At 40.1% G+C, this 21,705-nt stretch overlaps 1 protein-coding gene across 1 annotated transcript in view; it reads right to left on the bottom strand.

Annotated features, from left to right (window-relative positions):
* The window catches only part of PREX1 (phosphatidylinositol-3,4,5-trisphosphate dependent Rac exchange factor 1), a 150,260-nt gene extending 145,045 nt beyond the window's left edge, over window positions 1-5,215 (bottom strand). The window contains exon 1 of the mRNA XM_042832320.1: window positions 5,051-5,215. Coding sequence (XP_042688254.1) covers window positions 5,051-5,215 — 165 coding nt within the window. The remainder of the gene's footprint in view (window positions 1-5,050) is intronic.
* Window positions 5,216-21,705: the final 16,490 nt, after the last annotated feature.

Raw genomic sequence — 21,705 nt, 5'->3', positions numbered from 1 at the left:
CAAAAAAAGGGAGCATAACAAATATTTTGAGTCTGTAGGATGTGGGTTAATTTATCTGATGGCACGTGTCCTAACAAAACGTTTACACAATAGATAAGATGGCAGACAACTTCCAATCTTCATATAAAAATAAATGGCAGAAATATTCAAAACTAAAAATAATCCTGGTACAATTAGTTATCCAGCTTGATCTCTGATAAGGACAGCTCAACTTTCAGGCTGTTTTCATGCCTCCATCAAACACAGCGATTGCTCAATCGCAAAGTACACTCAGTCGTTCAGAGAGAATTTAGGAGCCGGTGGTTTGTCTTCAGAGATGAAAGAGCCATATTTGTATACGAGGCAGAGCATCTTTTGGTTTCATATACTTGCAATTACCTGATGAAGCAGTGGGAGCTGCATGTGCAGGTTAGAACCAAGAATACATTGAAATTAAAGGACTGCAGAAAGAAAAAAAGACAAAGCGTATGCAACAAAATACACTGCAAGCTAGTGTGTTAGATCATTACAGTTAATGTGCTTTCACATGCAATTAATATGATGACACCAAGAAACTGCTATGCCAAACCTTTAAATACTGACATGTAACTGCTGTGCATCCACTAGCCAATGTGTCTTTAAACAAAGGACGACAAGTGTGTGAAGCACCTCCCCACTTGAAAAACAGTCTCTAATCATTGCAATGTCAGTATCAGAGATTTGACCGCAGTTCTGTGGAATGGCTGTACAACACTGCAAACTAACCAAAACCTTTTCTTTCTTCCTCAAGGAATTTTGCAGCACCTTTCTCTGTACAACAAGGGGAAGAACAGATTCCCAGACAACAGGTAAGCTTAAGTCCGCAGTGTGCCAACATTACACCTCAGCATGCCAGCAAAACGATGTCACCAACCGACACTTTAACATCTCTCAGACTGGTCACTCAAAATCATCACCTGTTTTAGTTTTGCCACAGAAAAAAGAAATGTTTACAAGATGATATACAGGATGTAAACATATCTGCATGAATTGCAGTGAGTTCAAAGAGGCAGCAAGGAGGCAAAGGATTAATTGAATCTTGAAGTCTGGAGATCTGAAATCCTTATGGTTTATGATCTCAGAGACTTACAACAGAACTATTTGCCTTTATCTCTTTGAAGTTTATCTTACTCCATCAGGAACTTTTAGTCAAGTTCCTTTAGCTTCAGACAATTTTCTACTTTGTTTCTCATTTGATCAGCAGTCCTCTAATGACGTTGGCAGCAGGATGTTTTCATCCATTCCCTGTAGTTCTTCTTGCTGCTCTAAAAAACCCCTCTGTGTGATGGGCCTTTATAAGGATGTTTTAAATTAAGTTAGCAACATACCAGCATATCTACAGTATTATCTATTAATTCCATGACTTGCACAGCATTTCTTCTGCAGCGTACCTGCCTAACAAAATGGCAGATAAGACAGGACATGAAGCACATGCATATTTACAACAACTTCAGATCACAAGCTGTGGGCTGGTAGAAAACAGTTTGTCCTTTCTCAATATGACAGTGCTTCACCTTGAGGCTTAAGACTACAAAAAAATGCAACTACGAAGATCACATGATGCACATGGGTACCATACCTGTACCATACTACCTTCTAATACAAAGCCAAGATTCTGTTTAAAAATAGCTGTATCCCTTGGAACTGATCACCTCAACTGCCAACATCTGGAACAAAACACAGCAAAGATCTACTGCATTTCATTTTCTCCACAGTTCCGAAACATGATATTGTAAAACGACTTCTCATAGGAGTAACAGAAACTGAACAGGAACAAAACTGACCAGGACTGCCTTCTTGTGTCCACAAGTCAGTGAAAAAGTTTCACAAGCAATGTGCAGATTGAAAAGGAGCGGGGTACATTAAACCTAATGCATTGAATAACCTCATTTAGCTGTAGCTATGAGAGACATGTAAGCTAATGTTCCAGACACAATTCCTCTTGTGATAATTACCAGAAGTATGGGGTAGTAGATTCTAGAAATTATTATTTTTATTTAAATAGGTAAACATCTGGACTAATTTTACTAATCTTTTTACTTCTAAGTATAAAAACCAACAGCAAAATGTTTTTCATGGTGTCTAACACTGTTTTTATGGTGAGAAAAGGGCACCTCATGTTCTGTAACTTTCACAATATCCACATGATAAATCCATGGAAGCAAAAATAAAGACCACAGTCTTTTACGAAAAGCAAATAAAAGTCTGAGTCCCTGTGTTCCCAGGGAACCTCCCTCCTTTGTTGCATAGGGAAGAAAGACTTGTAAGCATGCAGAAAGAAAAAAGAAACCTTTCTTTTAACATGGTCTTGTAAAAAGGACAAAAACACTCTTAGTTGTTTTGATTTATTTGCAAATGCATAGCATCAGATACTTAGGAGATTCTTTTGCATTACTAGGGAACACATGGAAGCTTCTGTTAGCAAGCAAGCTCAGCACTGTGAATAAACCCATAGAATGTAGTTGTTTGCTTTTTAAAACATTGTTTATTGAGAATACTTAATGAGAATTGAAGCTTCAATAGCAAATATTTAACAAGGAGCACAAACTCCCTCACCTAACCATTTTCTAAAGCACAACTGTCCCATCCTACTTAAAGAAAACACATTCTTGACAATTGAAAGATGTGAGATTCAGCCTTCTGCTATTTATCAAAGTGATCAGGTCTTCTCAAGCAGAGGAACCTGTACCCCTCAAGTTTTATCTCATGTTCAACAGGAACTGCTTTCCATAAGATTTGGAACTGCAGCTGTCCACACGGAGGAACTGCAGTCTTTTCTCCACTGCTGCCAAAAAATTGCTCCACAACATTTGGAAAAATAATCAATTTCAGTTCAATTCATACTATTAAAAATAAAAAAAAAAAAAAAAAAGACTAATGTCACACAACCATATTGAAGCATTTACTAGGTATCATAGCCCAGAAAGTGGAATAGTTTACATTTGTTTTGCACTGGATAAGTGCTACTCACACTGAATGTGAAATGGTAAGAAATGGATCCATGGGGCAGGAGCTGCAGTTCCTCAGGCAAAAAGAAACAAAACAACTAATGGGAGTAAAGTGAATTCAATTTGTGAGGCACAAGTAGGTTTGAGAATTCAGAATCCCAGAGCTACAGTATTTCTTTTGCTAGCGTCATATGGCAAAACTTTAGCCCTATAACTGCCCCTAATTTCGGTGACCATATAGATGACACCATGCATCACATGTCGTGTCCTCTGTCTGCTGTGGGAGGCAGGGCAAAGCACTTGGTGGTACCCTGTAGAAAGTGCTAAGTTAAGGCCTTTCACCACATCTATGCATGAATTATTTCTCACTCCAAATTTTATCTTTGAAAATTTCTTCCCACTACTGCTCCTTTTATCTCTACAAATTGCAGCGGGTTTTCATTCTCTTTTCCATGGTGTCGATACCATTCAGTTGTGTGAATGCAGCTGTATAGAGTTTCAGCCTACAAGAACTAGGTCAACGATTTAAGAAACTTCTTGTTATTTAGGAGAGCACAGGAACTTTCAACACACGCTTAAAGTTAACCCTGTCTATGAATCCTCCTCTAAACCAAGGCCTAGAGATAGGAAAGAACCAATCCCTCAGTGCTTTATTCAAACATAAATAGTGAAACAGAAACTCCACGGGGGAGTAAAGCGACGCTATCAGAATCAACCCCTGGTGATAATACTGCAGCCAACCCATGGGGTGGGAAGGGCTTCTGCTGCATGCACACCATCCTGAGAACGCAGATCTCCTGCCACCACTTAAGGTGTATTACCCACTATTGCTCTCATGAAAACTGCCACATTGATAAATACAAATACACACTTTTTTATTTAGGGATTTGTTTCCTTCCGATTTTTTTTTTTCCCCTAATCAACGTAAATCCCATTTATGAATACTGTGACTGCTTATAGCTGCTGAAAGTGAAGCTAAAAACACACGTGGCTCGTGTCTGCATTCCAGCCTGTAGTTGACAAAATCTCAAATTCAGTACTTAGGACAGAGGAGTTTTCTGAGTTTTTGTTATTATTATTATTATTTTATTTTGTCTATAGCACAGGGCATTTTGCAACTCACAGCTTTTTTTAGAGTCTCCTTACAGCGAGACAGAATCCTCATTTTACATGAAGCCAACTGACACTTTAATTGGAAGCTTTCTGAAATTACAGACTTTGTGTTCAACTACTTGAGAGAAAAGGAGGATTTAAGTAGAGACTGTTCTTAAAGCAACCACTTCCTTTCCATTTGTCTTTTATGCTAGACAGTTTGCCACTTGGGTGATTCTGAAGAACACTGAAGACAAATAGGGTTTAAATAACAAACAAACACAAACATGGCCAGAAAGACGACTCAGAAAGAGCCCGGGGTTGAAGCCCGTTAGATGGAATCAGGTTTTAGCACTTATCTAGCAAAACACCACAACGAATTTCTGCCCTGACCAATCTTTTGGAAATCTCTGCACAGACTTCCCTCGCTTTCATTACCGATCTCTGTGCAATCAAATCTTTTACTCTTTTCTTTTTAAGGCATATCTCTTATCTGGCAACTTTTACTTCAGGCTCTCAGGGTTTATCTGCAGGACTGCGATGGTGATGAATTTCACATCTCTATAGGAAGAAGAAAACATCCAGATGGAGCTTTACTTCTGAACCAGCCCTTTCGGAGGGTGGTGTAATTGCCTCCACATGCACAGACACACCCTGCCCGATCCCGTGTTTACGTTTACCATTAAAGCGACACATATCTAACATTTATTTACAAATAACAAGCTACGAAGGCAGAGCTTTTAACAAAGAGTAGAACAACTTCGCAACAACAACAAAAGGGACGCGGCGTTCCGCGAAGAGGAGGCATCCCCGGATCGCTCCCTGTCACGGCGCGGGCATCCCCCGCCCTCCGCCTCTCAGCACAAGAGATTCGCCCCGCGCGGATCGGCCCGGCCGCGGGCACTTCTACAAGTTGCTCTCCGGAGCCGCCCGCGGAGAGGCCGCCCCGCAGCCCCCCCCGAGGGGCTCCCCCCGCCCGCACCGCTGCTCACCGACTGCAGGAAGTGGAGGGTCCCCACGTAGTCCCTCTCGGTGCTGAGGATCTCGTTGAGGACGCAGAGGCGGAGGCGCAGCTGGCGGTCCGCGTCCTTGGGGCAGCCCGCGGGCTCCGAGGCGCTGGGGGCGCCCGGCGGCGGTGGAGGCGGCGGAGCCTCCATGCTGGCGTTCCGTTTTCCCGCTGCTCTCCTCGGCCGCCTCAGGAGCCCCCCATGACCGCGCCGTGCCCGCCCGTAACGGCGCCCCCCGCCGGCCCCTCGGCCCTGCCCCGCCCGCGGCCGGAGGCGCTACTGGGGCCGCTCGCCGAAGGGAGCCCGGCTGCGGGACATGCCGAGGTAGCGGCACGGCGCTGAATGAGGAGAGGAAGGGAAGTCCCGGCGGAGGGGGGAGTGAGGGGGAGCGAGAGGCGGGCGAGGAGGGCGGGACGGGGCGGGCGAAGGCAGCGGAGCCCTCCCCTCTGGAGGCCCGACCGGGTCGGCGGCGGGGGGCGGCTGAGGGGAAAGCGCGAGTGGGGGTCGGTCGGCGGGCGGGATGGATCCGCGGGCACCGCGCGGCGGGAACGCGACCTCACAGCCGTCCTGCGCTGCACCGCCCCTCAGCCCACGCACTGCTCGCACACAGCCCACTCACGCACAAACCTTTCACACACAGCCCTCGCACCACACACCGCTATTCTTCTACACTTAGGATCACAGAATCATGAAGGGTGACCACTAACATCTACTAACAACTAACCACTAACACTAACATCGCCGAGTCCAAGCCAACACACCCCACCATCACTCACTAACAACGTCCCCCAGTGCCACATCTCTGTGGTCCTTGAACACCTCTAGGGACAGTGACTCCATCACTTCTGCAGAGTCTGTGCCACTGTATCACGACTCCTTCTGTGAAGAAATTTTTCCTAATTTGAACCTAAACCTTCCCTGGTGCAACTTGAGGCCGCCACATCTCTTCCTATCACTTACCTGAGAGCAGAGATCGACCCCCACCCCACTCCAATCTCCTTTCCAGACACTGAGACAGTGATGAGGTCTCCTCTGAACCTCCTCTTCTCCATACTGAACCATCCCGGCTCCCTCAGCCACTCCTCATAATCACTTGTGCTTCAGACCCTTCTCATCTCAAACAACAGCTACATCACACATTTACGTCAACCCCCACGCTATTCACACACAGACCCTGAGCACAGGCATACCACACCGCAGTAACAGCACACCCAAAGCACACACCACTCTTGCCCACACCACACACACAGTGCACTCCCACACCAAATACACGCAGACTCCTCATGGGACGTGACCTGATGTGAGCAGGCACACCAGAACAGGTACACTCACACACAGACTCAGGTGGTGCACACAGAAATGTTCACAAATGCACAGAGACATACACACAGATTCATTCGAAACTGTAAAATCACAGAATTCACACCACAAACACTTGCACACACAGAGAAATGCACTCAAATCCATATATTTCCCTCCTCTCTGGTGGACTGAGGGGCTGATACACAAACTCACCACTCCAGAACAGATGCATACTGGAATATGAAAGCCTAAATGTACACAGACACGCAGAAATAAGAAATTCCATGCCAATGCAGAATACATATGGGAAATGTAAGTGTTGCTGGAAATCGTAAGTATTTTGTTTAAGTTTGTTGCAACTACTTATACAAAGTTATCACAAGGCACAAAGGCGCAAAAGCAGAGGTCGACTGGATAAATTGCATACGATGATAGAGAGAGTCCTCTAAGACAGCGTTCTTCCTGCTGACTCTCAGAAACCTACCTTGGTTCAAATCAATGGAGATTCTCTCAGATGTCTTCACTGCACTATGCACTGAGAAGCTGCCAGGCTTTTGAATTAAGTAGAAAAAATGTTTCAACAGGAAATTTTTAGAAAGATAATGATGTGAACCTTTAAGTGGTGTAAAGACAGAGACGATTTTTTATTACCTTAAACATGAACATAAATAATGTAATAAATCATAATTTTCCTCAGGCTAAAACAAAATACCTCTTTGGGTATTTTAAGGACATTTTAACTTGACAGTGATGTTTTTCTGTCATGACTAATATCTGTCTTCAAAGCATTAAGTTTTCTATTTAAGAGAAAATGATGGAGTTCAACATACACAATTGTCATCCTGAATACTGATTTAATCTTCATGAGTATCATATTGCATGAAATGAAAACCCAGCTCTACAGCTAAGGTTATAGTGGCAGCAGGCTTCATGTCTGCTTCATAGGGAATATCAGATATTTTCAGTCCTAGATGTGGACACTGTCTGTATCAAGTAATAATGATTTATCAGCTTCCCAGGTCTCCTTCTGATGTAGTTTCAGGTCAAGGTGGGCAGTTTGCACCTCCATAAACATGACTCGTGATGTGTTGTAATACCACTTTATTTCTTCAACCTTATCAGTGAGAAATGTTGCCTTCGCTCTAAGTCAGTCAGAAACACGATTGCTCAAAACAGTACAAAAAGTATTGGAAAGCTCATGTATACTTAACTGTAGGAAGTTGGAGGGAAAAACCTGGAGAACAGCAGGAGATAATTCTGGGTTTTGCACAGATAGGAGCTGTATGATCACCATAGGATGTGGAAGAGCACCTCAGCACAGGCCTGAGACAAGGACAGCGAAGCAAAGACTTCAGAACAGGTCAGATTAAACTAAACCCACTATTTTTACTTCAAGTTTGTGATATTTAACCTTTTATTCTATTCTCTATAGCTTTGTCATTTTTTTTAGTCAGTGTGTCTCCCATCGCTGTATTTTTTGAAACCAAATGACTTTTCTGCCTAGGACAAGTGGCAAGACTATCAGCTAAAAGATCCTAGCAGGTTAAATAACAATATTCTGTTAGGGAAAAATCAGCATCACCAAAGCTGCGCCCCCACCCTGTGGCTGAAGGAGAAAGCTGATCACTTGAAAGTTAATGATTGAACTGTGACTCCTTTGCTTGCTTCAAAAGTCTCATTATCACTTCATTTCTTCAGCAAATTCTGAGGCAGAACACAACCATGGAATCAGTGGGATGCTATCTGAGCAATGCTTGCACTACTGTGTAATGTGCCTTTTTGTTTATATTGTGTGTGATCTACATACACATTTTATAGCTTTACCGTCAGCATTTCTGTGTTGAAGCATTACTATGTTAGGCTTTTTTAATGGGATACCACTTGTGACTGGAATGAATAAAATGTTAAGAAAAGAGTTTTCACTAAAATTAGAGTTTTTTACTCTTTTTCGAAATAGTTTTTTTTAGCTATAGAAAAATCATTTTGGTACGGTAAAGTGTGTTTTTGTTTGTTAGGTTTTGGGTTTTTTTTAGTTTCAACCTTTTTTTGTTGTTGTTAACTACTGATGAATTTATTTCCTTCCAAATTATCTCAGACGTATAGCAAGTCTTTACTTCACACTGGCTGTTTTCTTAGCTGCTGGCATAGCTTTTCATTTTTAGGACAAAGATCTGCAATTAAACAGAAAGTTGTTTTATTTTTAGAGATACTGTATTATTGTATTGCATAAGGCTTCAGCTGAATTTGTTCCTTACAGCTTACTTTCTTTTTTCCTTCTTTTTTTTTTTTTTTTTTTTTTCATATTTAAAAAGGAAATAGTTTGCGACTGCTGTTCAATCTTGAAGAGAAAGTCTGCTGCCAACGTTTTTCTTGAGTGAGCACTTCAAAACCAAACAAAAATGCTGCTACTTTGTAAAACAGTCAGGGAGCCAATTATCAGGAGAGTGACATATCAATTACCACGAAACTCACCATCTTTCATGAAGATGTAATTAATTTACACGTGCTTGTAAATTGTTTGGAGCAGTTATATTTATACACTGTCTACCACAGTATCACCAAGGTGTTAAGGTCCCTGTGTAATCACAATACCAAAAAACCACAATCATCAGCTGTGTTTGACTCCATACTGGCTGTTTTCCCTCTTGCATGAGAAAGCATTACTGGCACTGTGAAGGCCCTGCTGAAGGCCCTGGGAAGGCCACTGTAGCATAAGACTTAAGTTCAGTGTGATTGCAGGGTTTATTAATTAAACTGAGATTACGCCTTTTAGCCATAGCAAGGACGATCCCATAGTGGACCTGCCTACCTCTTCTTCACTGGTTTTGTGAGGGTATTTTTCTCCTTTCTTCTTCTTCCATTCTGAAAGGAAAATCTGTTTGCTAAAGCATACGTTCTGAAATTTGCTGAAGTTAACAAGTTAAGTTATTTCTGCTAACTTTAGAATATTTTGAATCAAATCCCCATTTTTGGCTCATCAAAAAATGGCTGCTCATGCTTAGTTTCAAATCGGCTTGATGTCTCGGAGAGATGTTCAGTGAATTACACGTCCTGCATGAACCCTTCATCTGTGTACGCATTGTGTATATTATTTATATGAAGATTGTAGTTTATTTATTTTTCTGCATGTGTGCTTGTGGTGCTGAATCAACTCCAGCTCAGTTTCTCTGAGCAGTGTGGAAGTGTTGGTACACATGGGAAATTAGTCATGGAAATGTGGTTCTCCAAAATAATTTTGGTGCTCATCTCCCTGCATATCACCTACCTGGATTTCTTGAGCCTAGAAGCTGTATCTTGACCATTGCTTTCATAGTCCCAGTGGCCCCCACTACCCAACAAATTCCCCTAAAGCCTCTCTTACACACCTAATGCCTTGGATTCTTTTTGCAATCATTTCACAATGAGCTGGATGAAAATAAATGAATGAATTAATAAAATCTCTTTCATTTCAGACCTGACAGTTTACTTGGGTGCATCTTAACTTTAGGACTGTAAGAAGTAGAGCTTAATCACTGTTCGTGCTCCTTTTACTCTCTATTTAAGATTTTACAGATCTTTCAATGGTCTCTACATCAAGTTAAAATATCCAAAATATCCAAGTCTGTCCTCATATTGAAACCAATTCCTATGGCTGATCACCCTTCCTGCTCTCCTCTGTACTTATAGTAGTTCAACCACATCATCTTAGAAATGGTAGTGATGGATTTCTGCAATGCATTAGAGATGGATGTGTGACAGGGATTTGTTCAGTGGTACCATGATGTTCTGTCTATTGTTTCCATATAGGATCTAAAATGTTGCTACTTTTACGGCTGCTGCTGAGCAGAGAATATGCTCTGACTCCAGGCACAGTTTATTGAATGGCAGCAGCTAATTTAAAACCTGTCACTGTATCTGTAGATATGCAGAGTAATTCTGGAAACTTCACTCAAAATAACGTGGCGAATGGAGATTTCCACCAGAGTAATTGAAATCAGATTCTGGTCTGTGTATAGCGGACATGAATCACCTTTCACCTACTCCTATATAATTCATTGTAGCTTAGTGATTTCACTAAAGCAACTGCTGATTTATTCTAGCTGATAATTAATCCCTTAGATTTCTACAAATGATTTATCTTATGACAAAATATAAAGAGGTTGTTTGTGATGAGCTTTGAAGAAATAATTTCCCAGGTTCCCACTCTGCAGGAATCCATACTGCTAGTGGAACATTTGCATTTCCTTTTTTTTTTTTTACCATCAGCATAAAAATAATGTTAGAAGAAAAATGCTCAGGTAACTTAACTGCAGAAAGCCATAAGACAAATATAGAGGGGCTTAGATTGAGCACGGGGACCAAAGAAACCGAATTGCTAGACAGGGCTGGGTGGAATTCTCTTTGATTAAAGGATAATATTGTACACACATTCACTCAAACTTTGAAAGCACTTAATTAGAGGCATAGTGTGTGGCAGAAGAAGATAAGTATTATTATGTCCATTTGAAAATGGGGTATCTGAGATATAGACAGCTGAAGTGGCTTGCCCAAGAACGCTGTGTCAACATGTGCAAAAACAGAATTCAGGAGTTCACAGTTCCTGTCTTTGACTTACAGAACACACTCAAAGGGGCCCCACAATGTCACACAAGTTTCCAGTCAGCTATTAACATTTTAACCATGCTCTTGTTCAGATTGTCTTAGCGTGCAGTGAGATAGCAGCGCCCAAAACCTGCTTTGCTCCTTGGAGTCCTCATGTGCCTGCTTGTTTCATAACTAAAAACAAAGGTTAGCAGAACTGCGTGATGAGAAAGATTCAGTATTTGAGAAGAAGGAAGGAGATATTTAAACTGCATCATAGAAGCTAAACAGAAGATTTTGTAAAATGTGCCATTACTGTTACATTTAACAGAGAGACATCACAATGAAAATGACTTGTTTACACCATAATAAATGCTTAGCTGAGGAAGAAGCAAACTTTATTTCAAACATTCTATAATCAAGTCAGGACATCAAATTTCTGAAGATACTCTGCAAAGGGGTTGGTTTTGTCAGTATTTCACTGTCTTGTTCACCTCCTTTACTACATTTGCCTTTTTTCTATTGCTCAGTCATACCTACCTACTTAAAACTAATCACTAAAAAGTACGTAATTAGATTTTCATGATGTTCTTTCCTGACAAAATTTTTGATTATTTGATTGAGGGTTCTTATTGGGCTCTTGAACTGAGGTTTTCAGTTTAATTAATCAAAAGATCTTGTGCAACTTGGGATATTTTTAAGCAGTTCAGTTTTTAAGTAGTATGCAAAAAGCATTTTTGTGATTCCTGACTTATGCAATGTTACGTGATACGTAACATTTTTGTACTTGCAAATTGGAAGCTTGTCAGATTTGGATGAAATGGTAAATTAAATTGGGATTGTTCCAAGTGATTTTTTTTCATATATGAAAACATATTTGTTTGCAATTACTTTCTTTCCCTGAAAAATTATTATTATTATGAAATTTGTTGTTTTGAGCAATGCTAAGAGGCTGCTGGAAGTTTTGCATGTTGTATTACAAGTACTTGCCCCAAGCTATTTGTTTATGAATTACTCCTTCCTAACTGCATTTGTCTTGTTGATTTCCTGCAGGAACAGCCACCCACCTTTTTTGTCATGCAACCAATGTATACATTAAAAAAATGAACAGGTGGACACTAGAATTAGGCAGCACTTCTAAACTTGCATGAGTTTCGTAGCTAAGGCTAGAAAAACAAACAAAAACCAACAAAAGCAGTCTCCCTAATGGGACAGAAATTTGAAGATCAAATACAAATAATTCTATTAGATAAATTAAATACATGCTATGCATCAGGCATCCATCCATTTATTCAGTTACCTCATTCTGTTCTCTGCTTTTTCCCATGTGTCTCAGTAGCGGTGAAGACACAGATCCTGATTTTGGTTGCTAGAGACTGGCAATAGCCCAGCAATCTGTTGTCCACTGGCTTTCAACTGCAACAGGTGCTTAAGGTGTTTGCTGAGAACAAATGAGAGCAAATTCATGTGTTTAGATTCAGATCATGCTTAAATGATTGAATACATCAGGGCCTACTTCCTATGTTGGTATGAGTGAAAGGAAGAAGACCTGATACATTGTGGTGCTTCGTCAGCTATTGCTTGGATACTCAGTGCTTCAAGTGCATTTATGCTGATCTGTAATTTCTGCTTTTTATTTTCTCCATCTGCAATTTTAGTTATTTTCTCTGACTTGACTTCAGTAATCTAATATGCATCTGTGAAATGACATGTGAACCCTTCAGCACTAAAGAGTAAAGGAGGTCTGCATTTGATAAACCAAAGACATTTCTCTGAGGGTTATATATCAGATTAGCACAAAATAGATTGCTTTGTCATAACACATAACTTTGCACATCTTGTATTAACAGTAAAGCTATCTTGGTAGTTATTGTAGCGCATATAATTTCATGTAATTTATACTCACGGGGCTGAATTTGTGTAATTAGGGAAATTTAGTCCTACATGTAGCTTGGGCTGTGGTTTCATAGTTGGACTTATGCCAATCTAAGTGTAGGCTACCCTTTTTCCCCTTTCTCCATTGCTGCATGATTTCACCACTTCCCTTGTGACAGTAACAGATCAGCTGATCCAGCTGAAAATTAACCGGAAGACAAAGAACAGAAGGGCCCTTTTTTCAGACAGATTTGCTTCCTGACTGGCTCAATGTACAATCCCTGAGAGCTACTGCTGGCATGAGCGGAGATGGAAGGTCTTATGGTAAGGACAAGGCTGAGAGAAAGATGGGACTGACTCCTTTGACAGAAACTCAGTTTAAAGCAAACCAGTTTAAAGCAATTTGTGAAACTATAGACTTACACCACTACATGCATCAGTGCTGGATGCCGTCCATGAAATAATATTCATTTATACAAGGTCAGTGCATAGGCTGTGAGATCACAGTGTTGGAGGAGAAAGAGATTCAAGGAAAACAACACCCAGCTCTAACAGAATAGTAACTGACTGCAGCAGTCCCATCAGAGAACAGAAATCAGAGGTTTTTTTACCTTATTGATATTATCATAGAGGGCTTTTTCCCCCACATGCTGATTTTGCACAAAACCGTTTAAAGTAAGCACAGCAATGAAAATGCTGTTGAACTGACAGCATCATTCATGCAATCAGAAGATATTTTCATTTAAATTACAGTGCAAATGCTGTAACATCATACACAACAGGAAGCTAATGATGGATTAAAGTTAGGAGGAGGTCAGTATTCTTTGCCACAGAAGATGAAACTTAGTGTAAACACTAATGGTCCAGAACACAGAATGTCTTAAACTAAAAATGGAAGGAAAAAGGGCAGATCTGTTTTTCCTGCAGCACTTCTTACAAATTAAATGGCACTGAAAATAGCAAAAATGTCAGTTACAGCCCCTTTATTTTCAGAAGTTTAGTATTCTTGAGAAATCTTCATTTTGGCCAAAACTTAGTCTGAACATGTCCAAAAGTAAAAAATCTGAAGCTTCTTTTCAAAATACTAGACTAGAGTAGACATGAAAAAGTTATCCTTCCTTTACAAACTACAGAAAAATATTGCCATGTAGACTCAGCACTATAAAATTATAGAATCATAGAATGGTTTGGGTTGGAAGTGACCTTTAAGATCATCTCGTTCCAACCCTCCAGCTATAATCAGGGACATCTCCTCTAGACCGGGCTGCTCACAGCCCCATCCAGTCTGACCTTGAATGCTTCCAGGGGGAGACATTCACAGCCTCACTGGGCAACCTGTCCCAGTGCCTCACCAGCCTCACAGTAAAGAATTTCTTCCTATGCTGGAAACGGTATCCAGGAAAATTACATTAAAAAAAAAAAAAAAAGAAAAAAAAAGAAAAGGAGAGAGAGAGAAAAAATTACTTTGATTTGGATTTAGGTAATGTGCTATGCAGTACTTTTTTTTTCTTTTCTTTTTTTTTTTTTTTAAAGTTTTTTAAGTTTTTACCGAAGTCTGAAGCGTTTGCCTTAGATATGCATGGGATTTGAATTTTATAGCTCTTAGATGCACCTTGGTGTTACGTGACAGTAAAGTACGAACAACTAAACACTATTCCTCTTTCCTTCTCTGAGGATGTTGACGTGGGTAGGTTGTGCAGTCTTTTTTGCATTTTTACACCGTTATTGAGCTCCATGATGTCTTGCTACCTAAATAGTTCAAAGACTTGAAATGGGCCTCCACGACTCAGACTTTTCTGACAGTTCAGACAGCAATCCCAAGCCCTGATAGATCCTGGAGAAGGAGGGAAAACCCCCTTTTTGCTTGCTTTCTGTCAGGCATAAACAGCCTCTTAAGGTGCACAGGTAAATCTTTCTCTTCTGAATGGCTGGTGCTTTGCGGATGACTTACAATAAAGCTCTGTTTTCGTTCTTCAAAGACCCAAATCCCTGCAGGGCCCCATTTCCTGCTATGCACTTCACGAGGGGCAGAAGTCAGTGTAGGCTGCTCCAAAAGTAATGCCTCCTATTTATTTCCGTATAAACCACAACAGCTACAAAGAACACAATGACACTATTAGAGATCTGTTACTAAACACCATTCTTTTCAATGTAGTCACTTTCACTAGTTGTGCATTTTCACCAGCGATGAACAAGACCTTGCATGCCATGCTTGTAAAAATCTGCACCAGCAGAGGCAATGCACTGTCACTGTAACCACTGCTGAAATGCACCACACACCACCTCACTGTGCTCACAGCCACCGTTTGGTCTCCATCAACATTCAGCAAGCATCATGAATGTCAATGGATGCTGTTTTTTCCACATAGAGGAATTCAGTTGCACATCTCTGCTTTGTATGCACTTCCATGTCAGATGTCATTCTATCAGTCTGCCCCTCTGCTGCCATCTGTTGCATGGCATCAAAATGCAATGGAATATTTAGTGGGAATGTTGAGCTTCTTCTGCCATATCAGCAACATCTGCCTCCAGTGTCATGGGCCAACATAATAAACAGCAGGCATTACTTTTGTTATTCCCCTCATATGTTACATCCTGGCCTAGGCCAGATTTCTGTTTGGTATGCACCAAGTCACATCAACAAATTAAGCTTGCAAGGCAATTGTATATAGTCATGCTGAATTCATTGACACTGCTCATGTGCATAAGGATGGAAGGGGCTGGTTGTAGTAAATCTGAGTCTCCTCATTTAATTTGAATGACCTCTGATATGGAAATTATTTTTCCATTCAAACTGCTGAACAAATTACAGAATGATTTCAGTATCAAATTAAGCATGCTTCCTATTAACATCAGATCAGAACACTTTATATCTTCTTCCTTCTGTGCCAAAAAAATGTATTGCTGCCATATCACTGGAAAGACTTAAACCTTAAACTGGTAGTTGGGAATTTAAGATATGAAGTACAGGATAAAACTAGAGCACTGAAATGTACTTTATTTAAAAGAAAGCCAAAAGTGCCAACATGAAGAAGAGGTGGTGAGCAGGAAGGGTGAGCAGTGGAAAGGTTTGCAGTGACAACAACACAGAAAAAGTCATTTTGCACTTTACCAAGAGGAGACAGAAACAAATGGTCCCATGCTCCCAATTTCTCCCCACACACTTCCTCCAGTTTTCTCAGTATCTATTTCTTCTGTTCCAGTAGCATTTAGTCTCATCAAGTATTTGGGAAACACAGAAAGGACAAAGAAAGTGAAGGTTAAATAAAATAAGTGTGATGAGAGAGAGTTTGCTAGAACTTATGATGTGTTACACATGTTAATTCTGGCCCAGTAGGCATAAGACAGAAGAGCTGAAACCAGAATAAGGCTCCTTTTGTCTAAATGAAGATTCCTCTAAAGAATACCTAACAGAAATCAAGAATAAATGAATACAGAAATGAGCAAAGAGAGGAAGCCTTTCCTGCTGAGAGGAAAGGAAAGAAGTCTTCTTAAATCTGAATAAAGAGACAAGGAAATGTTTTCAACTGGGTTTATGAAAATCAAGATTTCCACACACATGAGTAAAATCTGTACTGTAATGGTAAAAGCCAGGGACATTTTTTGATGATTCTGTAAGTTTCTTGCATGAAATTAAGTAATATAAAGATCAGCTGAAAGGTCAGAGAGAATGTCATTTACCAATTCAATTCCCAGTGCTGCTGATAGCTCTACTTATGGCTGAGTTCATCCCATTAGTAAGAAAAATCAGGGCTGAGATGTAGGCATGGCTTTAAGAGGAGGAATTGCGGAAGTCCTATGAGGCTGCAAATGTTGCTGAACTTTCAGTTTAAGACATCCTGACCGAATTTTCTTATATTGTAACCAAATTCTTCTGTAGCATAGTATTGTTTCATTCTTAGTTACTTGAATAGGAAGTTTCTGTGAACATTTGAATAGTTACAGTGTTCTCTACATGAAGAGCAAAATAACAATGCAGAACAGCTTTTCCATGCACAAGACAGAATGTGTAACAAGGCAGCTTAGACACGTGCAAATCAAGCTGGTGCTTGCATGGCGAATGAAGTCTCATTATCACCTCTCAGACAGGAAAACTTGCAAGTGAGTGATTACCCAGAGCCCAGCCTTCCACATCTCAGACACACCAGGGTCTGGAAATGACTCTTTCATTTGTGTCTTTCCTCTCAGTTACATTTCTCACTGCAGTCAAAAGCAGTGATTGGCAAAAGTATTTTCCCCATCTGCTCTCTGTTTGCTTTTTTATTTATTTATTTATTTATTTTTAATCTTTTTGCAAATTGTTTGTAATGTTTCCATATATTTTAGTAACTGTAGACTTTTCTGATTTAGACATGGCTTAAAAGACTTTGAAAGGAATATAGTCTCAAATTTTGAAGCCTGAACATATGCTAATGTCAGCCACTGGGTGCAGTGAGTATTTGGTACAGGTAAAATAGGTCATGCTTATGAATATAGTCATATCTGGACTATTAGATCTAAAATCTGGTCTTCAGATTCTATTGTGTCTCTGGTTGTCTAAACCCTGTTAGGTTCCAACCATGCGACTATTTTTGCATATTATTTGTTATTATGACAGTGAATGGAGCAGTTCATGACTGCATTGCCTTTACTTGCTTCTCTATAGCACATCTCAAGATGCAATTTACAGTACTAAGTCATCTGAGTCTCATATTCTACCTCACAGGCAGCAGACCACTGCTCATTTCAGAAAGGAGCCCCTACAGCCAGGACTACTAAAAACAAAACAACAACTAAGAAATCCTCTCCAATACATTTTTGATAGAAATGTGGGATTTTAACAAAATTATTTCTGTGAGAAGGATCTGCTTTCTTCAGATACATTGCAATTCTTTTGAAATGCTGGAAACATGGAAAATGCAAATTTGGGAGTTTAGGCAGTGTGTTAGCTGTGCAAATTTTTTACAAGTATGAGAGAGAGAGCTGAAAATCTGATCTGTCCTGTAGGCTTTAGAAGAAAAGTAACATTTAATTCTGATTGACTTAGAACTGTATAAAGCTCACATATTGCCATTATTCTTTGTAAATTACTCCAAGGTAAAACAGCAAGGTAAAAGCAAAATATCAGCACTCCGCAGGAATACTGGTGTTATCTTCATCAGTCTGACTTTATTGCTGGAAGAGAAAGCACCAATGCGTTGGTGAAGTGCTATATATGGACTAATTACAGAATCAGCTGATCTAACTTGTCTGGCACAGCACTGTGTAAATACTGTGTAAATGTTGCTTCTTCTGTCAAATTATTTTATTTTTGTGCCATGACACTGCCTGGTGCTGCTGTTCAGCTATTTTGCCAGTGTCCTTCTCAGTGCAGATCCTCCCTGGGTAGGAATGAAAGTTCAGAGCAAGAATCCTGGCACAAGTCAGTCAGAAAGATACAGAAGGCCTGGGAGCTGGACTTGAAGGAAACTGGGAATGAGTGGGAGAGAATTTCATTTAAACTTCATGAGGAAGTGTCTTGCTAACACTACATGAATTCTCATATAAATACTCACTCAATAATTTGTTTTAGTAATACTTCAGTTACCTCAAATTACTGTTACCAAGCTCTGGGTCTACTGACTTTAGGGCATGTAATGTTGGACTAGAAAAAAATAAAACAAAATTGGAAGAGCTAAGAATGTGAATAAAATGTAGAGTCCCCTGGGAGATCCACTGGTACATCACTGGACAGCAGAGAGAAAAGCTAGGAGCCCAGCAGAATAAACAGAATCAGTCCCTATGGAAATGTTTTTAAATGGCCAGCAAAAGTGAAATGTTCTATAGGGAATTTCTGCTAATGCTGCACTGGGAGTTGAGCTTACTGAGCACACCAGTGCTGTTTTTCCAAGAATATTCCTGTCTGTGCTGCATCTTTCTTAGGGTTAATTTTCCTTCCTAATGTAAAATACATAGCAGTGTGCTGATGGGGAAAGTGCTGTGAGGTTAGGCCTGTCAGTCAGTGAGGAGCACCTGGCCCCTGGGCAAAAATCCAGAGTAGCTTCTTGCCAAGGAAGTGGCTTACACAAACTGTGAACTGTGTCCACCTGTTAGGCATTGTATGCACTTGATTTATGTCTTGTGGTACAGACATATTTGCTAAAACTAGCTCTTTACTTCAGTTTAGTGGTAATTAGCACTGAATTCACTTGCAAAAACATACACGCATACACATGTATTCTTCCTCTGCTCTTCTGTCTTCTGTTCTCTCTGGAAGGCTTTATTTCCTTGTATGCCTCTAACCATGAGTACACATGGTGCAATTAAATTATGTACATAGCACTGTGCTATAATTAGAAGTAATGTTGAACTAATCTATATTGCTTTTGCAGCATTCATGGAGTGTTTCTGACTTGACATTAGAACTGTATGCCTGGAGAGATTATGACGTATTTAAATCACAGGACATGTGATGGAAAGCCCAGATCCATTGGTGCTCAGGTGAAACTGGCCCTCAGCAAAGCACTGTTCTATAGACTAAGTATTTATTAAGAAATTGGAGTCATCAGAGTGCAAAGGTGCTCCATCATAGGGTGCTGTGTCAAACCGTTAACCAAAACCATCCCCAACCTTGCAAAGGGCAGAGCTCTTTATCTCTACCACCTTTGTCATGTTGATGGTAATTTTCATTGACAAGCTGGCCCCATATCCCTGTTATGACATTTTAGGTTTTACTTTACGCTACTCTAAAACAGAGATACCATGTGCACATGTGAATATTTGTGTGTCTGCCACATTCACAGTGCTGTTAACAGAACTTTTGTTATCTCCTTGGTAATTTGAAAGCTTGAGGCTGCAAGTTATTTCTTACCCTTTTAGATATGATGTTTATTTTTGATGAAGATTGAAGTGCTGTTTTCTCTGTCCTATTTGTTCTGAAGTTCCATATGTGTTAACTGTGGGAATCATAACATTATCCTGTCTGTTGCGGTCATTAAAAAAATAAACGTGTTTCCTGTTTTCTCATCAAAGTATGGAGATGTTGGTAGAATGATGGAAAAAGTGTATGTGATCACTTTTTAATGGGATCTCTGGATGAGATCATTCTAATTCAGTTTCACTAGTCAGGGCAATTTTGAGTGACATCCTGGTTAGGAAAAAAAAGTAATTTCTAGGCTCAGCTTCACTTATCCTGTCCTCGACGATATGCCACTACTGCTTTAGGAAAGTAACTGTGATTTGTGATTTGAATTTGAGTCGTGGCTCATGAGATTGCAGAGAATATCTTCAAAACATGAATCTGTATGATCAGAAAGCTAGCAGAAATCATGTCATTTTCAGTTTGCATAAAATCTTATGCTTCTTACATAATCTAATGTTCTGGGGAGCCGCATTCCTGCTAAATGCTTGGAATTATCACTGGGCAAAAGGTTCAGTGAACAAGGTCACCAGGTTTGCTCTTATCATAGAAAGATACCTTCATCTACCACAGTCTCTTCCAGGACTTGTTGACTCAACCTCATGTTTCCACAGAAAACAAAAGCCTGGGATGTGCTTAATATTTGCGTATCATGCTAAACATTGATATATATTGCATTATTGGAACAGAAAAGAAACTTGGATTTCATTTTCTGTTTTCTGTATCTTTAAATGAACGAACTTGCCATCTGCTGATAGGAGCTGTAGTTTGTTCTACACGTAAATTCCAGGTATGTCAGAGGAGAGGTCACATAAGAGACCTCATTTGTTCTTTGTTGCCTTCCTTAACCTGGAGTAAAAAACTTTGTAGACTGACACATCAGCATGGGCTTGTGGTAAACAGAGAACACACCCAAGCTTTTGAGGGCTGAAACTGATAATGCTGTATGTTGGACATTTAAATATACGGATGAGTCATAATCAAAGTCATCCAAGACATGCTATAGGTTGTAGATAAAACATGAGCCTGGTCTAAACCGGCCTAGCCAATAATTTTTTTGACATAAACCATTCCCACTCTCTGCCTCATTCCGAGCCCTATCCTTGGTTGGATGGCACTGCAGTGTATGTTCTGTTCCAGCATAGCCTAGAAATTGTTGTATCAAGCTGAGGCAAACTCATGCTACATGACTGCAGCCTCCTATTGCCTCAAAAAGCAGCTGTACTGCTAGCTGTTCTGCTAGCTGGAAGGCTCTCAGCATAAAGGAGACAAAATAGATTTGTGCAAATGCACATACAATCCCCAAAAGACTTCTGCTTTCTCAGCTTCTGAATGCAAGCAATAAAATTTCAGGGGATTTCACTGCTTATGAAACCAGTGTGCACATTGTTTTCTTGCAATTGTGGATCTCTGTCTCCTTAGATCTCACTGTTCTGCAACAATGTGAGCCAGCTTGTGGTATCTTCACAGAGCAATGCTACTGCACTCATCTCTTCCGATAGGTGAAAATCACTTCACTCAGGGACTTTCCCATCAGGGTGGCCAATACTAAAGGGCAGAGAGCAATTAAGTTATTTACATCCAGATGACTTGGTTGTGTTTTGACTTTGTTTGAATTAGCTGGTGCAGAAGGGAAGTAGTAGTTCCATGTTTTTTCCTCTTTCTCCTTCTGCTTTTTTATTATTTTTACTAAAATGTTAGTTAACCATATGCCTGTGTTAAACTTATTTCTAAATTTCCAGGACTATGATTTAGTATGACAAGTCTATGAAACCATTGCAAGCATTTGGAATTTCCTGTAAAGATAATGCATAACACAATCAAAACTTACTGATCTGAAAGAGATTTGGACAGGATTCCACTAAAAGTCAAGTGTCTATCTGTTATTATGAGATCAAGTACCACTTTATGTAGGAATCAATTGTTAAAGTTTAGAAATGAAAAGATGTATCACTTTGTATGCTAAGAATGAAGCAATTCTTTTATCATGAAGGATTTTGTGCAGTTTACTGTAAGCAAGCAGCCA

This window comes from Centrocercus urophasianus, unplaced genomic scaffold (genome assembly GCF_019232065.1).
Source record: "Centrocercus urophasianus isolate 14NV4802_14NV808 unplaced genomic scaffold, USGS_Curo_1.0 seq_38, whole genome shotgun sequence".
NCBI lineage: Eukaryota > Metazoa > Chordata > Aves > Galliformes > Phasianidae > Centrocercus > Centrocercus urophasianus.
The sequence above is the reverse complement of the archived record's forward strand: the minus strand, read 5'-3'. Positions and strand labels throughout refer to the sequence as shown.